Here is a 19,990-nt window from a genome sequence, read left to right on the forward strand (position 1 = left end):
ATAATGATTGCACTTATTTTTTATAGCACCACTGAATATCCTCTGTCATATTTGCTTAAGTTATGCTTTTGAATAATTATAACCTTTGACCTTCTGCAAGTAATAGTGAAGACAAATACAGTAAGCCGATTCTGGACAGTACAGTATTTTTTCAGTTTCAGTCTTTAGTCTCCTGATAGGTATTTCTGTAATGTATTCCAAATTATTCCCTCTGTGACTCAGGGGAGGCGCATGTCTGACTTCACAGACAGAGAGGGAGAAATAGACAAATAAAATATGCAGTAAAGGGCTCCTTTACACAGCATGGAGGTCATTGGGTGACCATTGAATGGTCAAAAATTGGCCCAATCTCTAAACGGTCTCCTAAGCCTCGAAAAAGCATTTTTTAATGTAAATGTTTGGGAGATCCTTGTGCGCTTGTTGTGCCTTTGGCCCCCGACTTTAAACTGTCTAGTCAGTTGGATCAGAGGGGAGGGGTCATCGAGATAGCCGTGCCCATTCCCTCATTCATCTCTCAACCATCTCTACCTTCAGGGTGGAAAAACTTGGCGTTCATTGAAAGATTGCTTAGAGATCATTGGGAGATCGATGAGATCATTGAGTGCGCCTTGAGTGTTCGTTGAGAGATTGTTTTGGACCGAGTCAAAATTTTGAGGAGGTCGTGGTGACCGTGGAGATCACTGGAAGATTATTGAGAGATCTTGGTGATCGCTGGGTGCTCATTGAAAGATTGAGCAATCTGGCCATTTTTTCATCTCTCAACAATCGCCACCCCTGTGCAAAGGGGGTTTAAGCTTCATACAGAGTTATGAAGCTTTTTTTCCCCATGCATCTATGTGGCTATATATGGTGTTAAATATTTGCGGTACATTTGTTTGCATTTAAAGGGTACATTGAAACACTGATAATAAATTAATATCTCAGATTTAAGAGCGATTTACCACTGCAACCACATTATGACAGACTCTCTAAACACAACACATGAAGGGTGTGACCTGAGTGGGGCACAGAGCTACAATAGCTCAGAGTGACTCATAGAGGTATTTTTGTATGTGAAAATTAGGTCTAATAAGCAATACATGACTGTTTGACAGTTTCTATAATAAAACGCTGTACACAAAATACGCTTTATTTAGACACATGGTAAAGAAAACATCAAGCTTGATTTATAGTCTGTGTATAGTAGGCTATTACTGCAACACGCTGTGACTCAACCTCTTTATCTTACTTAAATTTACCTCGTCATGAAACTACTGCAGCCTAAAAAGAGTTTTTGCAGTGCACCACTGTCAGCATTTTTCTTGAAGGCTGTGTTCTAATAAAGAGCCAGGTTTTCTTTCCCAGCCTGATACCTGGTGCGATGCCAGACTACAGCCCAGGAAGAGAGGGTTACGCATGAATGCACAGCAAACTACAACTGATGCATAGGTATGATTATGTAAACAGATACAAACAGATACGCAGATCAACACTTTTGTTTTGTTATCAGAGTAAAAGTTTGCTTGTGGGATAAATTATTGGAGGTGTAATGAAATTGTTCAGTCTTTATGAGAGATACTGTAGATCAGTGGTTCTTAACCTTTCCTGGCTCACGACCCCATTTTAACGTCACAAATTTCTGGCGACCCCAGACATTCAAAACGGAGACTTTTTTTTTTTTTGCTAAAATTAATTGGTTTTTGATCATGTAATAGTTTGCTATACTATGTTGTAAATAAACATTAATTTTAGAAGACATTTAGGCTACATAATGTATATTATTATGGACGAAGGCAGAAAAGCCAGGTGTAGGTTACTGTACAAAGTGAGAGTTTTATTTTCCTTGGTCAGGATACGTACAGTCAGTCCAGCTTGGATTTACAAGGCTGACAATTAATACTGATCAAACAATAACTCAAACTATGAATTATGAAAGAGCTGCAGCATCTGAAACTGACCACAATGAACATTTGAAAGATAAACAGTACCACAGTGCTTCAGTTTCAGCTTCAGAGTTTGTCATGTCTTTTATGGATTGGGATCGTCTCTATCAACTCACCATATATTTTTATTAGTAAGTTTTTTTGTTTGTTTGTTTGTTTGTTGTTGTTTTTTTTTTAATTTTTATCAATTACTAGAAATTTCAGGTGACCCCATTTGAATTTCAGGCGACCCCAAGGTTGAAAAACACTGAAGTGAGGGAATATCTCTTGGAAGCTGAATGTAAACTAGATTAAAACTAATCTAGAGCCCCAATACTTTATGTTAATGCGTCACCCATACATATGTACATAATACACACTTCCAACGCCTAAAGATTATTCTATGACTGGTGTTTATGTATTCCTTTCATTAGATTTGCAGCCAATACATAGTGACATTTAAGACACTCACAATGTCTTTTTTTAAAATTTTTTTTTATTTTTAAATCACCCAGATAGCAAATATTTTGGCAGTATTATGGCATACATTTGGCATTTTTGGCTTTCTTTTGGCATTATGAAAACCTTTAGGCTTAACTGTGGTATGATTAAGGTTATCCATAATAGATATGGGGGCACTAGCAATATATGGCTGAGTTATGGCATATGTGTGGTTAACCTAAAGACTGGGTAAAGAGCGGGATTAAGTGTAGGGATGGTATGGCATGTTTTGGCTACTTTTTGGCTGGATTATGGGGATTTAATAATAATAATAATAATAATAATAATCATAATAATAATCATAATAATAATAATGGATTGGATTTTATATAGCGCTTTTCTAGACACCCAAAGCGCTTTACATTATTGATCCATTATTCATTCGCTCTCACATTCTCCCTCTGGTGGTGGTAAACTACATCTGTATCCACAGCTGCCCTGGGGCAGACTGACAGAAGCGTGGCTGCAAATTCGCGCCTACGGCCCCTCTGACCACCACCAAACATTCATATGCATTCATACACCAGTGTGAGTGGCACTGGAGGCAAGGAGGGGGAAGTGTCTTGCCAAGGACACAACAGCACATGGACAGAGCGGGATTCGAACCGCCAACCCTTCGGTTATTGGACTATTATTTATTTATTATATTATATGGACGATTATTTGGGGCTTTTCTGGGATAATTATGGCTATATTTTGGAAGTCTGTAATTAGTGTTGGGTGAATTTTGGCTTCCTTCTGGTTTGATTTTGGCTTGCCTATTTTGGGCCATTTAGGGCCCATACATCGATTTTAAGATTCTCTTGCTGGTTTTTAAATGTCTTAACGGCCATGCGCCCTCCTATTTATCTGATCTGCTTTTACCATATCAACCCTCGCGGACCCTGAGGTCCTCCGGCACTGGCCTTTTAACCATACCAAAACCCAGAACAAAAACCCACGGTGAGGCAGCATTTAGCTACTATGGCCCCCACCTGTGGAACAGCCTGCCGGAGAGCCTCAGGACTGCAGAGACCGTTGTTATTTTTAAAAGAAGATTAAAGACACACCTTTTTAATCAGGCTTTTAACTAATTTTTTAAACTCTTCTTGTTCTTATTTTGTTTTATTTATCACTGATACTTTATCTATTCTATTTTATTTATAATCTTACGTATTTTACTCTTGGTACTGTATTTATTTTATTTTATTTATTCTTAGTCCTATGTTATGCTTTTAGTCTTTAGCTTTTAACACCAGTGTTTCCTCAGGGGGTCCTCCACACTGGGAGCTGTGTCTGGTCTGCTAGTGGGGGTACTGTCCTTGGGTCCCTTTGGCCCGGCTGGCTGGGGGTGCTCCCTTCGATGTGGGGGGTCCACCTGTCTGTCGGAGTCGGGGGGCCTGGGTGCTGGTCCCCCCGATGGCACGGCCTGTGGCTCCTCCCAGTGTGGACGGCCCCAAAGGTGGCGTTTCCTTGATCCACAGTGCCATGCCATGTCTCCCTGTTGTGTGCGTGTGCATGTGTGTAAGTGTGTGGGCGTGTGTGTGTGTGTGTGTGCGTGTGTGTGTGCGTGTCTAGTATGGAGGGTGGGAGGGAGGGGTTTTCTTTGTAATTGTTATTCTGTTTTTATTGTGTAATTGTTTTTAATTCTGTAAAGCACTTTGTGTTGCATCTGTGCATGAAAAGCGCTTTATAAATAAAGGTTGATTGATTGATACATCCACCCAGAACTTTGCCAAATGGCATGCCAGTTTTAGGCCTGATTTAAGCCATAATGATTTTGCTATCTGGGCAGTTACTAGAAATTTCAGGCGACCCCATTTGAATTCTAGGTGGTCCTGACCCCAAGGCTGAAAAACACTGCTGTAGATGCTGGATTAATTTCTGAAGTGAAATGTTTTGTGACTGGCTTTGTGAATGGAGCATCCAGCCAGCACAGCAGCTCCTCCTCTTCTTCCTCCTCCTCCTCCTCCAGTGCCAAATTAGAGTGCAGGATGCCCATGTGCCAGCAGTAAAGCAGATGAGGAACATCACCCAAACACACACATGCTTACCTACCTGTGATTTTCAATTCACACATATCTCTTACAGCTTGTGCCATGTGAGTGTGAGACCACTCAGTGTGTCACCATGAACACAGGAGGAAATCAAGGTTGGGTGCCAATCCCTCACCTCGCTCGCCGTGCACCCTCCCCTCCCTCCCCCTCCCTCCCTCTCCCTCCTCCTCCTCCTCCTCTTCCTCCGTGGAGCCTAATACAACCTCGTGATCACCCATTCAGCGGTGCCTACGTCTGCTGCTTTAGGGGGGGCGTGGGGGGGGGACTAATAAGCTGAAAGGGGCAGGCTAAAGCAAGTCTAAAGTATCCGAGAGACAGACAGACAGGTGCCGCGGAAGTTTACACTTGCAGGGGCGCATCCCTCCGCGTCTTTTCGTCTTTATCTGGGATACAGTGAAAGAGATCCGGCACCCACTGATTCTGTGTAAGTGATTCTCCACGTCAACTCACACACTGCACTGGGAACGGAGAGGTGAATGTGTGTTAGAATTAGCAGGAATGGATGGAGACTGAGATGGTGTCAGGTGGCCGGATCAGATGTGGGATTCAGACGCAGATCGCCGTGCGGGCTTTGCAGACCTAGATGTGAAAATGCACGTTTCTGTTGCATTTCCTAGATCAGTCTTTGCTGCTCGTTGGAACCTGATTGTCCGTGCATACAGGTGCATATGGACTCTGATCACCGCAGGATTTCACCCAGATGTTATCATTCAGTGTCAGCTAACGTGGCAGTGTGAGTGATAGGAAAATGCGGCATGTTTAGGCGGATAGGATCAGAAAAAACCAGGTTCAGCAGGTGCACAGTGTGATTATTAAGTCATGTTTTGTCTCAGAGCAATGCTGGCACAGAAAGCTTTAACCCAAAGGAATGCAATGCAAAAAAAAAAAGAAAAGAAAAATAGGCTTATTTTGCAGAGTGTGTGCAGGTAGGTGAAGTGTGCAGGAGCTGGTGATACCTGTTGACCAACAACACCAGGTCATGTTTGGACACCACCCCAACACATGAATCAACCTGTCAATTTGTGTGTTTCATTCAAAGAAAAAAGGAATGCAATGCAATGCACTTAAAAAAAAACAAAAAAAAAAACAGGCTTATTTTGCAGTGTGTGCAGGTAGGTGAAGTGTGCAGGAACTGGTGATACTTGTTGACCAACAACACCAGATCATGTTTGGACACCACCCCAACACATGAATCAACCTGTCAATCTGTGTGTTTCATTGAAAGAAAAAATAGCCCCCACTCACAGAGTTACAACCCGTTCTAATGTTAGTATTTTCAACACTTTGTCACATGCACAATGACTCAGAAGTGGATTCAATTAGCATCTGTTTTTAGCACTTTGTATGTGGAGAGAGTGTGTCTTCCTTCACAGTTCTGCAGCAGTATTCTCACCTTGCCGGATTCTTTTTTTTATTTTTTTTTTGCTCTGTATGGAGTGGTAATTGGCTAGGGAGTGATGGATGTGACACAGCAGGTAGATGCAGTGACAAATGTTCAAGGGTTTGCCTTCTGTTAAGCCATCAGCGAAGGTTTGAATGATCCTCACAGTCTAAAAAGAACAACCGTGGCAGTAGTCTGTTCCTATTTCATGCAGGATTCTTCTTGTCTTACTAAAAGCATAAGTGGTTGAGCTGCAAGTCTGGGAGGGATGTTGTGAGTTGTGGTATATTAGATGGAAAACAGGTTAATCCTAGAACAGAGAGTATAGAGGAGTTGCATCCTTTATAAAATGTTAGGTGTATATAAATCGAGCCCAGAAAGTTTTGTCAACCTCAGGAAACAAAATCAGCATTTGGTCAAAACCAAATAAAGTTTCAGATGTAAAACAGATCTTATATTGTTGAACTTCATTAAAAGAACACTACTATCAGCTGTACCGATGGGATGTTGTAACAGCATTACATTAAATTGTACACTGATATAATTGATTAAACTTCAGAATGTTTGAATATATGGACTCGCCGATATTTAAAAGAGCTATATATAGTATTTCTACTTTTAAACATAAAAAAATGCCGAAAAGTATCATTAGAGTGTTCAGAATAAAGTGACCCTAAGTTATGCCCAAAATGCTTATGTACTGTTTAAAAATCTAATGAACCAGTGGATTTATGTGACCACGAGAAGGAATAGTGAGTTACTTTGCCGGTCTCCCATGGGGTGGAAAACTAACACCACAGGGCCTTTGACCAAAGCATTAGAAAGTGAAAAACAGGGATAAAAACAGCTAAGAAACAACTTGTAGAGTCGAAGAAAGTGACAAAGTGATAACATCTAAACGCTCTGTTGTTGTTTTCACCACTGAACACAGCTCTAAATGAAAAGAATGGAGTTTGATGCTGAATTGGCAGTGTATCTTCTACACGGGAGAATTTGATTATGAAGCTTATGAAGGTATACAGTTATTATGTAATGTTATTGTCTTTGCAAAGTTGTCTTTGTTGATCCACGGTTGAGACTAAACTGTGACAGTTCTGACCTCATTTGGATGATTCCAAACAGATGTTTAGTTTCCATGTATGAGTTTCACTTTTGTATCATATGTGATACATCGGGTCTCAGTGCTCAAATATTACTTTTGAACAAACAAAAACATAATATAACACAAACATGTCTAAGAAATTGGTAATTCCTTTTCAAAATTGGCAAAGTTCAGCCTCCTTCCTCATTAATGACAATCTTGTAGTGTCACTGGAAAGGCCTCTGGTGAATGAATTCCTCCTCCCGATGGATCATCCGTGTATTGCATGTATCTAATTGTATACATCAGGTGTTTCAAGAAAAAAATGATCACACTGATTATGTAGAGGGCTTCAAAACTCATGTATCAAATATGATATGTTTGGTGTTATAGGGTTTAGTGTGTTCTGGTGCACAACTTCCCCCTGCTGTTGGTAGATATATATGTAGGCTAATATCAATTACACTTAGCACTGCCTGAAACCATGGGTTAAAAAATGCGCACCCACTTGTTATATTTACAGATATATTTGTTAATCATTTAATTGTTATCAGCTTAGTTTCTTCGATAGGCAGACATCCAGTGTTTCATTGCATCCCACTTTTAACAGATAAAGTGTCATATGTTAATGTGTTATTCTGAATATAAGAAGCTAATGCTAACTGTAGAACTGAATTACAATTTAGAAATTCACCTCTGCTTCAATCCAGTTAGGTGTGTGGTAAAAGAATCCCCTGGGAGCTCTTTCACTTGATATATGGTTCATGGTGGGTGGAAGCAGGGAGGTGGGTAGAGGATTGTTCTGTTGTTAGGTTTAATTATGTAAATATTTGTAGATATTTTTTATAGTTTGTTCATGTGTTTAGGTAGGTACTGTATTTGCACTATGTTGAATTTGTGAGCATTTCATGTAACACATAACACATGGTATAATTCGGTTTAGTTCATCAGTAGATTCATGTCCTGAATTGGCATGTAGTTGGCGTAGGTTGTGTTCTCTGGATCCATGGTGTTGAAGAAAAATAAAAAAACAAGCTCTGTGCATCATGACACCTGACCTAGGCTGTGGTCTCTCTGATTAGCTTAACACTGGCCAAAAGATCACATGACATGGTATCTTTGGAAGTAGAATGATGATCCGTAATCTGAATCAAAATATTTCCACATCTTACTTCTTCATGAGTTAAAAAGAAACCGTAATACGTTTTCACTGGTTTTGGAAGTGTAGGGCGTGTGTGATGGCTCCATTTCTTCTTCATTTTGGACAAAACTATTGCTATAGCTACTGTGACTGAATGTGTCCCCAACACATCTGGCTTTAGAGCATGTCTTTACGTCCTAATATGACTTTAAAGCATCTCTCCATCAGACTGGTTGCACTCTGGAGTTCTGTGTCAGACTCACAGATTCATGGGATTTGTTTGCAATCAGTAGCAAAGCAACACATTGCACAAATTCTGCAAGATAACGAGCTAAATCTGCAAACATTAGTGCAGAAAGAGGCTAAAGAATCACTACACAGACGTAAACAAATTAGCCTTGCAGTGTTAATGCTAATGGCTAACAGTGCAACAGTAAAATGTGTAAAATAATGTAATTACACTGATAATTTAAAAAGGATGACTGAGTGGGAAAGTTTGGACAGCATTTGTATTTAATATCATGGTCTTTATGATCCCTCTGAGAATCTGTGATCATCTAACAAATTAAGCCTGATCATGATTTAAGATCATGAGAGGGCCCAGCCCCACTCTCAACATTAGGATTAGTAGAGGACATACTGTACAGTGTAGCTTTTTAAAAACGATCTTTTGGAAAAAAAGGAAATTGTCATCTTCCCACCTAGCCTGAGAAATAAGAAAAAAAGGAGGTATTCGTATGGTAGAGAGAGATTTGGAGCTGCAGTCCAGAGCTGGTCAGAAAGACCCTGATTTTAGCCTCCATTGATAAAACTAGTTTTTCAACTTTCCAGTGAAACTAAAGTGCACTCACCAGAAAAGAAAGGGCGAAAAGACTCCTATTTCATATCTATTAGACTGGTTCTGATATTACTTTTAAATCGTAGTATAGACTATTACGGTGTGTGTGTTGATTGTTACCTAATTCATTTATGACTATTCACACTTTCTGCTGTTCTGCTCTGGTTGCAGTCAGATGTCTGAGAAATTTGAAAAACATAACTTTTGTGATGATGTGTCAAAGTTGATATGAATCAGAATGATCTATTCTCTTACATAACTTTTTTCCTTGGGTCCACTGATCCAAAACTTTGTCACTTTGACAGATGTTGGTCATATCTGTGGCCACAAAAACGAATTGAAAACATATTTGTTGTCATGTGGTGGAAGAAGATAAATGACCCAAGAGACTAAAAGAAAGGACACAGCCCATCAAGAGGAAGCTTTGTTATTAAAGGATTTAAAATGAGCCATTCCTCATGTCATCTGTATCATCAGTATAAAACATTCTGCAACAAAGATTTCACACAAACACAGCTGTAAGTGCACATCTGCAGAGTCAGTTCACTGTACTCACATTCAGTCCAAATAGTCATTTTTATTGAAGTTGTTCTCAATCCCCTTCCCTCTGGCTGTGACGATACGCTGATCCAATGAGAGTGTCTAAAACAAGCCGCTCATTTAGCGCTTGACTGCACCTGCCCTTTTAGTGGTCCAGTCGGGCCTTGTCCTTAGCTCGCCCATCCTGTGCCGACTCTCTAAGGTGATAGACGGCAGCGGAGCCAAGTCCTCAGCATTTGTTGAGGCCTATGTGATCATCAGTGTGTACATATTTTCATTAAAGACAGACTCTTAATTGATTGATGCACATTGTTTGTCCTTTTCCGTTTTCCTGAGATGCATCAGTGTGACCTATTTTCCTTCTCAAGCCACTCTCTCTCTCTCCCTCTGTCTGTACTTGGACTGTCAGACTAAACACATTACACTTGTATTCTGACAGTGCTACTCAACTATGCTTCATTGTAGAGTCTGTCACAACATGACACAGTGACCGAAACTGTGTGTATACGTTTAGGATACTTCAGGGTGCTGCACATTTTTTTCAAATGTGAAAAAAATGACTCTCTAAAATATTAAGTATTTATAGGTTTAAAGTGGTTAACACTATGTAAAAGTCTTTGGCCACCTTTAGCTTTGTTGTTTTTGCTGGGTTGAAGCGAGCATACATATTTATTTCTCATTATGTTCTCTTCTCAAGCAACAAGCAAATAAAGGGAATATGTGCACAGCCTGAAAAGACACACAAAACTGAACTAAATGGGTTCTAAAGGTTAAAGTGACTATTTATTACGGCCCCTGACCTTATGATGAGAAGCAGTTAGTAACATCTGACATGTGTTGAATGAAACCTTGTATAAAACATCAGAAAATAAATCCAATAAATCCAAATTTGCTTTTAAGTGCAATGGGAGAATACACTAAATACTACCTCTTTAGTTTATAGAGGCTGTTCTTCCCAGAAACCTTGGTTTTTACAGCTGTACATACTTGCCATATATACAGATTGTATCTTAATACAGAGACTAAGAAATGCATTGTGTGGTCATTATAACTTTATTAAACCAACAAACCTAATGTTAAGGTGAGGACACACCAACCTGATTTTTGGCGGTTGGACATCGTCAGGCAGTTGGGCGAGGTCGGTAACATGAGTCTGGTTGGTGTGTTCCGTGCGATCGGCCGTAGTCCCGTCGTCATTCTTTTCAGCCAATTCAACATGTCTAATTGAACACTGCCAAGTCATTCAGTCAGACCAATCTGATAGGTGGAGGGATAACCCTGGACTAGCGAATCAGTGAACTAGAAGTTTCCATGTGAATACAGCTATGCCAAGGTACTTCACACTATTACTGTCTTCTATAATAGGCCATGAACTGCTCATATCGTATCTGAATGAGTGCCAGTCAGTGTTTTCTATGGACTTCATTCATTCCTTGAAGTAAACACTGTTAGCATTGTTAGCATAGTGCAATTTCTCCTTAGTTTTCGCCTGCAACATCTTTCTTCTTCCACAAGAAGCCCTAGAGCTGACAGCACCAGTATCTTCTTATTACTAGCCATCCGTTCAATGAGTACAACAACAACAACCCTTCTTGACTACTCAACACTCTCTGCTGACAACAGTGACTGACGACAACGAGCTCTGTGTTTTGGTTTACAGAAATGTCCCGTCATTTCCGGCTTTAGGTCTTGCACAAGCGCAGAATGCACACTCGGATTGGTAGTCCATTTGGTGTGTTCTTCACACTTTTTTGACCATGTTGGGGAGATGGGATCCGACTGATCCATCGGGCTACTTTTCCTGGCTACGATTGGCAGTTGGCTTGGTGTGTCTTTGCCCTTTGACTTTTGCACAGAACTGTATGTATTGTAATCATATCCCAACTTAAGCAAGACAATCTACTTGGACTTTAAAATGTAGATAGAGGAAAACTCCCTTAAAAACAACACCATATGCATAAAATTTGAATAAAGAAATCAGGGGGTGTAAACAAACACAAAATGAACCAAAAAGCAGTGTGCACACTAAACTATTGCTTAAAAAACGGTTTGTTTTTGAGATACAGTATTCACAGGCGTTAATATCACAGCACTGAGGTATAATATTTTCACATAGCCTTATATTTAATTAAAGCTTGAAATGATTTATGGCATTTGTTCAGACAGTAGTTATCACTAGATTTACAGAGTAAAGCTAAATAATACGAATCATTAGGATTCCCAGGACAGAAGTGAGAATAACATCAAGATTATCATTGGGGAACAGAATTGTTAGAGCTGTAACTACTAATCACATGCAAAATGAATACAGAGCATTAAAGTGTTATATAGCTGTGACAGCTCCAACCCTGGGAATGTGTTAAGAAAGATAAGGTAAAAGCCTGAGAATTAGTATAGATTATAGTGTAATTAGGGAGAGTAAAAGTCAGATGAGGTGGGAAAAAGCTAAATCTATTTTCTTCTTTTTCTTTTTTACATCACATTGTTTGTCTGTTTAATGGTATATGCAGTTCATTTTTAAGGTGTACATAATGTTAAGAGCTTTAATACATAACTTCTTGGTGGCTGACTTTGTACAAATGTGTATGTATGATGCTCCTCTGCGCAGACATGTACACATGGATCTGTTATTTGTGTCTGAGAACCTATACTACTTCAGTTCAAGCTTTAATGTGTAAAATTCTTACATCTACTGTAAGTCCACAGAGGCATGTGACAATTCAGAGTCTAGAAGAATCCCTTACTCAATGCTTTACATCATCAAAACCGTTTATCCCACAACTTTAGAGAGATTAAATCTGTACAGCACTGAACTGCTGAGGTATCCTCTAATGAAGTACACTGAAGAAGCATTTTTCTGCACATAAAGCCCACACACCACTCCACTGTGCACCGACTGATAGCTCATCTGTGCCACTGTCTACGGTGAGTTAGTGACGCTGCAGGATGGGGATGGTTGTTCATAGATTTAGAGCATTATGTGCGTACTTCTGCATTTGTGTGTGTGTGTGTGTGTGTATGCATTTGGAACCGTCATCCAGTAAGCGAAAATGGATTTGCTGTCTGCACAGTGGCTGTTACTGCCCCCAAGTATCTGCGTCACTGAGGCTTTAGAGGCAGACGCTCTCACAGACATAAATGATGCTCCATCGCTGTCCTTGACACCACTCACTATAAAAAGGAGGCCTGAATAATTACCTTCCCTTGTGGCGATAGAGTAATGGTGCATTAATCTCTGCTATACATTAGGAGAGAACTAAAGACAATTATGTCAGACCAGACTGACATGGTGGATTCTAGATTCAGTGCCCTCAAAGAAGGTATTGGACTCAATTCTCTGGAAATTCTCAGAATAATAACGGTATTGACTGGTAACACATTATTTCTAAATGTCACCACAACCGCTAAAGAAATGCACCCAATTTAAAATAGAAAACTGAACAGAATTCAAGGGAATTAAGCAATGTCTTAGCCCTTCTTCTGGTGAATTGTGAGATCATAGTCATTCTAGATCAATGTGAGACAGAAAACCAATATATAATGTAGTGGATGAGGCTCATTTCTCTGTAAATTGTTGTTCTCACTTTAGTCAGAACAAACAAGCTGCCTGTGATATTTATTATCAGGGTTTTGTGTCAAAAGTATAGGAAGGACCACCCACCTACACGGGGCAGTGGAATGTGACTCTGAAAGGTTTGTGTTTAATAAGAGTCAAAGACTGGCAGCGCCTGGCAGCCATATAGTGTATGAGTAGTGTGTGTGTGGGCGATCTGCTGCCACATGTAGTGCCACATGTGGCTGTGTGTGTCTGTCATAATTTTGTGAAAAAAAAAGAAAAAAGAATTTCTGTCCAACTCGGATAGCCTTTCCAGAGGCAAAGGGCAAAGTCTCTTGTCGCAGCTGAATGAGGAGCGTTTGTGAATGGCTTTGTAACGGCCTGTATCTCCACGGTAGGGTAGAAGATTTCTGAGAAATGTTGCAGTTTCTCTGAGCTGACAATGTGACAAAAGCCCTTTTTCACTCTTTGTGTGTGTGGGTGTTTGTGATCCACTGTATTTGTGTTTGCATTTCTCCCTGTGGGTTCGGCAGACGAAATTAATGAGTCATAAATGCACCTGGTGGTAATCTATACTAGTATGTAAGGATGAAATAAAAACATAACTATGAAAATAAGTGGTAGTTTCTTTTTCAGTAAAATGCCAGCCAGTCATTTTTTTCTTTTTACTTTCCAATATTATAAGCTGTGTATGTAAAAAAGAGAGCTGACCTTACCTTTCAAAGCCCTTTACACACTAAGGACCTTACAAATATGACACAGAAATGTAAAATACTTCTAATATACTGTATACAGATGAAAACATGTATAATACTTGCCTCTATCAAAACTCATCATGCTGGATCTGATGCAGTAGTCTGAATAAATGTGTTCTAGTTCAATGTTATCTGGAGCTCCAGTATGCATGCTCCAGGGTGTTATGTTATTTTGGGTCGCCTATATGCAGTGTCCAGGTACAAAGCTACACAAATTTCCATCTGTATATGATGTTAATGTTACGTTCCTCACAATCCTGGTAGACTAGTTGTTTAGCAGTATTATTCCATATGTTGTCTGTATGATTTTTGTATCTTTTATAATGATTAGAACCACAGAGTCCATAGGTCTTCCATTGTTTTTGTGACATTTGTTCCTCCTGTCTGTTATTGTGTGAAGCCACTGAAAAAGTTACTGTCACTTCACTGTTAATTAACATGATCCAAAATGCATAGATCAGGTGTGTCAAACTCATTCTAGTTCAAGGACCACATACAGCCTAATATGATCTAAAGTGACCAGTAAAATAATAAAATAAAAATGAAGTCATGAAAATGTTTACATCTGCAACGTATCCTTTAAAAAAAGATGGGAATAACATGAGCAACCCACTGAAAAATAAGTGTAATTTTAACAATATTAACCTTCCTTTTATCATTGTACATGGACATTATTACAGATCACAGTGGATCTACAAAGGCACAAAATATTTAGTAGCAGACCTAATATTGTTAAAATTGCACTTCTCATAAGACATTTCATCTTGTTTTATATTTGTTCAGGTCATTCTCATTTTTTATGTGAAAGGATAGTTTGTAAATGTAAACATATTCATGTAATTTTACTTTTTTTTACACTGAAATGAACAGAAAAGTTTGGAGTGGTCATTATTTATAGGTTATTATGATAGTATTTTACTAGTACGACCCACCTGAGATCAAATTGGGCTGTATGTGGTAGCCTGGCCAGCCATCCGGTTTTCCAAGTGTGTTAAATACTGAGAAAACAGTCTGGAATTGGGTCAGTCGCTGTGAAATATGCACTATGTCTATTCTATACCGAACCAATCACAAGTCTGCAGGGTGGATGTTTCACAAGGCGTCACTTCTTTTTGTTTCGAGTCAAAGTCAGTTCCAAGTCTGCAAATCTCTTTACAACTGTTGTCGGTTATTTACTGGTTTCAAAAATAAGGATTGAATTATAGATTACACCTTGTATTCTTAAGTTTCTCTGACAAAAGCGTCACGTCTGTCTCATCTGTGATTGGTTTACTCAGCACCTGTTAGCCCCACCTTCATATATGGATTCAAGCCCTGCAATTCCAGACGGATTTCTCAATGAGAAAGACGGATGGCTGGCCAGGCTATGTATGTGGCCCCTGAACTAAAATAATTATGACACCCTTGATTGTTAAAGGAGTGATATTTTGCTTTTTAAAAAGGAATTATGCATTTTAAAACATTTCCCTGCGGTCTATATAAACTGTAAATGCTATGCTTGGGTCTGAATTCTTCATTAATTCAACTCCACTGGTCCATCTTCAACACCATTTCTGAGTAATGACACCAGAAAGGTCGTTTTGAGCGCTGGCCCTTTAAATGCAAATGAACCACTTTATGCCCCGCCCCCTCCAGGTTGTTGACTGTGCTGTTCTGTCCTGTTCAACCAACAACTGAACATTGTAGGTAATCAGCTCGAAGTTTGGACATATTTTCAGTTTTTACTACAACCGCTGCTACTGATAAACAATTATGGTGTACTCTGAAATATTCGTCTGAAGTCTTGACCTTATATGTGCAAATGTCATGACGTAACTAGCTATAAAACTTAACAAATTAAGCAGGAATTGAAATGGGTTGTAGAAATGAATATAAAGATAGCTATGTAGCACCTGGAGGGTTCATATTCAACTATTAGGGTCCAAATACACAAATAAATGCACCAAAGACTAATAAAAGTGGGTTTAGCAAAATATGACCCCTTTAATATCTTCAGTGGTATTTTTGCATTTCACAAATTCATCCCATGGACTGGACTGGACCCTTTGGTGGGCCGGTTTTTGGCCCACAGGCTGTATGTTTGACACCCCTTGCACTGACTGATGCAAAAGATAATCACATATATGAAGAACTTAGACAAAAATTACTAGTCATAGAGGTTTTTGTTTGTTTTCTCATGTTGAAAATTAAAAATGGGCAAAGTTGCTCAGCAGTTTGTCGTGACGCAGGCCCCGAACTGAAGTGGAACTGAGTGATATGCTGAGCAAGAGGACAAGCACTTTGTCGATGAAGCTATTGGCCCAATAATAGAACGGACATAATTGTGTGGCCTTCTGAGTCATCATTGCTCTCTCCACTGCCAGTGCACTCCCATCTTGTTTAGACACTGCAGTTAATGGACCTTCTCCTTCTGACCATCTCTCCATCTGTCTCCTCTTCTCTCTTCCCTGTGTCATTCCTCGGTTTCTTTTTACGGGCCACCCTGTCGGCCTCACCTCTCCATCATTCTTTCTTTACCTCCTGCGCTGTCTGAATATGCTTACGTCTGGCCCGTGTCACCTTACAGATAACAGGTGTCAGGCCTGTTTTGCTGTCAGTTCAATCACCAGCCGAAGACAGAACGTAACCTTGGAGTATGAATCCATTTAGTGAGCGGCCTCTATCAAAATTTGATCTGGAGTTTAGTTAGTAAAGAAGTCAGATAAGCTTTCCTGTTAACGTGAAGTTTAAAACTGGATTTTAGCCAAATGCACTAGTATGTGTTTACTCTAGGACACACACCCACTGTTCCACGTACCGGGCTAAATGACCTGCTTCACAAACCCAAAGCTACATTTGCCTCACAGGACAATAAGTACTGTATTTGACAGTAGGATGACTTCATCACTGCTATATTTGTCCTTTGTATGCTGTATGCAAAAAAAAATCTGATCTTATCACCCGGCAAAGGCAAACGTACACAAAGGTGTGACTGGAATTTACAAGAACTGGAGAATGGAGCGATCATTATTTTAAAGAGATCAACCTGAACATTCAAAGACCTAAACAGCAACTGGTGACTAGAAGCATCTAAAATCTAAAATGTTTAATAACTTTTGAACTGTGAATCCTGTTAATACATTGAAACAAATAAAGAAAAAAAAAACAGTTTCTCAGCTTTCCAAAAGCATCAGATATGATCTTCTGCTTCACTTCTGTGTGTTCTGATATAATAGTACTTTATTCATAGTTTTTACGAGCATCTACACCAGTGGTTCCCAACCGTTTTTGCTCATGACTTCATTTTAACATCACAAATCTGTGGCGACCCCAGACATTCAAAACAGAGACTTTTTTTCTTTTGTTGCTAAAATCAATTTGTTTTTGATCATGTAATAGTTTCCTATACTATGTTGCAAATAAATGTTAATTTTAGACAACATTCAGGCTATATAATGTATATTATTATGGACGGAGGCAGAAAAGCCAGGTGTAGATTACTGCACAAAGTGAGAGTTTTATTTTCCTTGGTCAGGATATGTACAGTCAGTCCAGCTTGTATTTACAAGGCTGACAATTAATACTGAACAAACAATAACTCAAACTATGAATTATGAAAGAGCTGCAGCATCTGAAACCAACCACAATGAACATTTGACAGATAAACAGTACCACAGTGCTTCAGTTTCAGACTCACAGTTTGTCATGTCTTATATGTATTGTGATTGTCGCTCTCAACTCACCATATATTTTTATTAGTAAGTTTTTATTTTTATTTTTATCAATTACTAGAAATTTCAGGCAACCCCATTTGAATTCCAGGCGACCCCCGCATGGGATCCCAATCCCAAGGTTGAAAAACCCTGATCAGCACAGTCAGTAAATTAAATATAGAAAAGATTTTGACTGAAAAATACAAAAAGCAGACGATAATATTATATTAAATAGTCATAAATAACTCGGGAAAGGCTAAATATAGAGTCACTACAAAAATAATACTAGGTCTTTAAGGGTTAAGGTTTATAGCATAGCATAGGTAGCATAGCATAGTTCATAGTTCATGGTCATTTTCTACACTGAACCAATGCAAGTGACCATAATCTTCAATGCAATGCTGCATTATGGAACTTGCACAGTGAGATGTTTACATTAGATTTGTCTCTTGGATTTCAGAGTTGCTGTCGTGAAAAATCTAACTTTTATATTTCTGTTAAAGCTGTACTAGATGGCTATAGGCCTTGTAATAGGATTTAATAGCAGTTATAAATGCATATTGATATCTAATGGTCACCTTTAGCAGTGAATAGACTGTACAGATACATCTTTAATGTCCGTATCCGTTTGTCCTGCTGCAGGGTCGTCCCAGACTCGGCGTCCAGAGCAGCAGTGCCCGTGCCTCTCCTCCTCCTTTTCCTCTGGACCAACAGCAGCAGCAGCAGCAACGGTGACAGCGGCGGCGCAGTCAGAAACGATGGGCCGGAAACTGGACCTCTCAGGCCTGACGGACGATGAAGCCGAGCACGTCTTGAAAGTAGTCCAGCGGGACATGAAGCTGCGGAAGAAGGAGGAGGAGAGGCTAAGGTGAGATGGGAACGTCCTGACAGTAGGTTTTCTGTTATTTTTACACATTTGAGGTGACGGGGTGATTTGAGAGAAGATGATGAAGAAAGATGAAATCCACCTGTGGGCAGAAGTACTCAGATGTAGCGGTGTAAGGCTGGATCAGATGATGTTCAATAGCACAAATATCCGTCTTACATCATAATACGAACAGATGCAAAGAAGAAAGAATGATAATAAGTAACTATATAATAAAAGTTTTTTTTAATCATTGGTATCATTTACATTTTTCTCTTGACTTTTTGGTTTATTTTGTTTACAGTCAGAGTAAGAGTTCAGATGATACTCATGAATATTATGATGCTGAACAAACATTTCCCTTTTTTTAATTTTTATTTTTTTGCTATATATTTTGAATGTTCTACATCAAGATTTCTGAAACCATACATAACCGTCTGATATTCTTCCATTTCGCCACCTTTTTAAAACAATGGCTTAAGTCATAACTTTTATCCATTCATTGACTTTTATTTGACAAAAACAATGTCAACCAGGTAAATAAAGTTAACGCATGGTTGACTGTTATAGTGATCTGAATATTATGGAAATCAACTTGCTGAATTTTTACTATTTTCTTTGGAAAATCTGCATAAGGGTAGATTCAGTATGATGGGAAAAGAATGCATTTGCGCATGCCCGACGGTTTGGAGCATGCGCATTATACTTAGGGGGTAAAAAAAATACAGGGGTAATAAAATTGTACGTGACCGGGTTTTAGAGAACTGTGGCTGTAAACAGGAAGATGGTTATCGTGTTTTATGCCTCTGAGCTGACAGGTCCGTTGGGGTCAGTTGAGCCGGACCTCACAGCTCTGTTTTCGTGTCACATCTTCTGGTGCTGGTTTATTCCTTCTCCCCAGCTCCTGTCCTTCACTCCCCTCGTTCCCGTCCTGTGACAGCCTGTAGTCCGGGGGGAACCAATTCAGTTGTGACAGGCGTCCGTGGGGGGTTCTGCCGTCGACTGTGTGGTCAGATCAGTGTGTCTTGTCTCTACGTGGGAAGGTTTTAGATTTGAATCGCCAGTGTTTTTGATCTCACAACAAAATCTAAAATATGTTTTTTCCTCTATTTCTCTCTCTGGTTGTACCCTGTAATTTTGTAAACACAAATATGTTCCTTGGACTATCTTACCAGGCTCTGGCATCAGCTATTTTTTGTGGAAATGTGATATCTTTCTTCATATTTGATGCTGATCCTTTGTGGTTTCTTGTTTTTGAGTGAATTCCATGGGTGATTAGGTTGCTTAACGTGGACCACTAAACATCTTAGCTGTACTCGGAGGAGCATAGCAAAGTTGCTTCACAAATCAGAAAGCAGCCATGGGCTTAAAACACAATTTATTTTCCCAGAATCACAGATAATGCTTTCCCAAATTACTGAGCTGCAAATTATTCTCCCACCAAACTGTCATAAATGATCAAAAACAATGTATGGCTCTCAGACTACTATTACTAGTGTTTACTGCAGAGGATTAGAAGATGAATGTTGACGGAGCTGCAGGGGGATATTCATTTAGTTTTTCAGAGAGCAGTCTGACTTTATACTTGCTGACTTACTGAGGTGTAACTGTATAAATTATGATGTTTTTTAAGATCAAAGTTTCTCTTGGAGACTTCAGATTGAAACTGACAGGTAAAAATTTAATCTTTAATGCAATTACAC

The 19,990-nt window shown here is 39.3% G+C and overlaps 1 protein-coding gene across 5 annotated transcripts in view; it reads left to right on the top strand.

Annotated features, from left to right (window-relative positions):
• Positions 1-4,723: 4,723 nt before the first annotated feature.
• Positions 4,724-19,990, top strand: part of myripb (myosin VIIA and Rab interacting protein b) — a 185,821-nt gene continuing 170,554 nt past the window's right edge. For 4 of the 5 annotated variants that reach the window (XM_030123304.1, XM_030123305.1, XM_030123307.1 and 1 more), the window contains exons 1-2: positions 4,727-4,862; positions 18,065-18,290. In XM_030123304.1, coding sequence (XP_029979164.1) covers positions 18,181-18,290 — 110 coding nt within the window. In that variant the 5' untranslated portion in view covers positions 4,727-4,862; positions 18,065-18,180. Of the gene's footprint in view, positions 4,863-18,064; positions 18,291-19,990 lie in introns of all 5 variants that reach the window. The other variant, XM_030123309.1, reaches the window with a different exon arrangement.

Source organism: Sphaeramia orbicularis, chromosome 20 (assembly GCF_902148855.1).
Source record: "Sphaeramia orbicularis chromosome 20, fSphaOr1.1, whole genome shotgun sequence".
NCBI lineage: Eukaryota > Metazoa > Chordata > Actinopteri > Kurtiformes > Apogonidae > Sphaeramia > Sphaeramia orbicularis.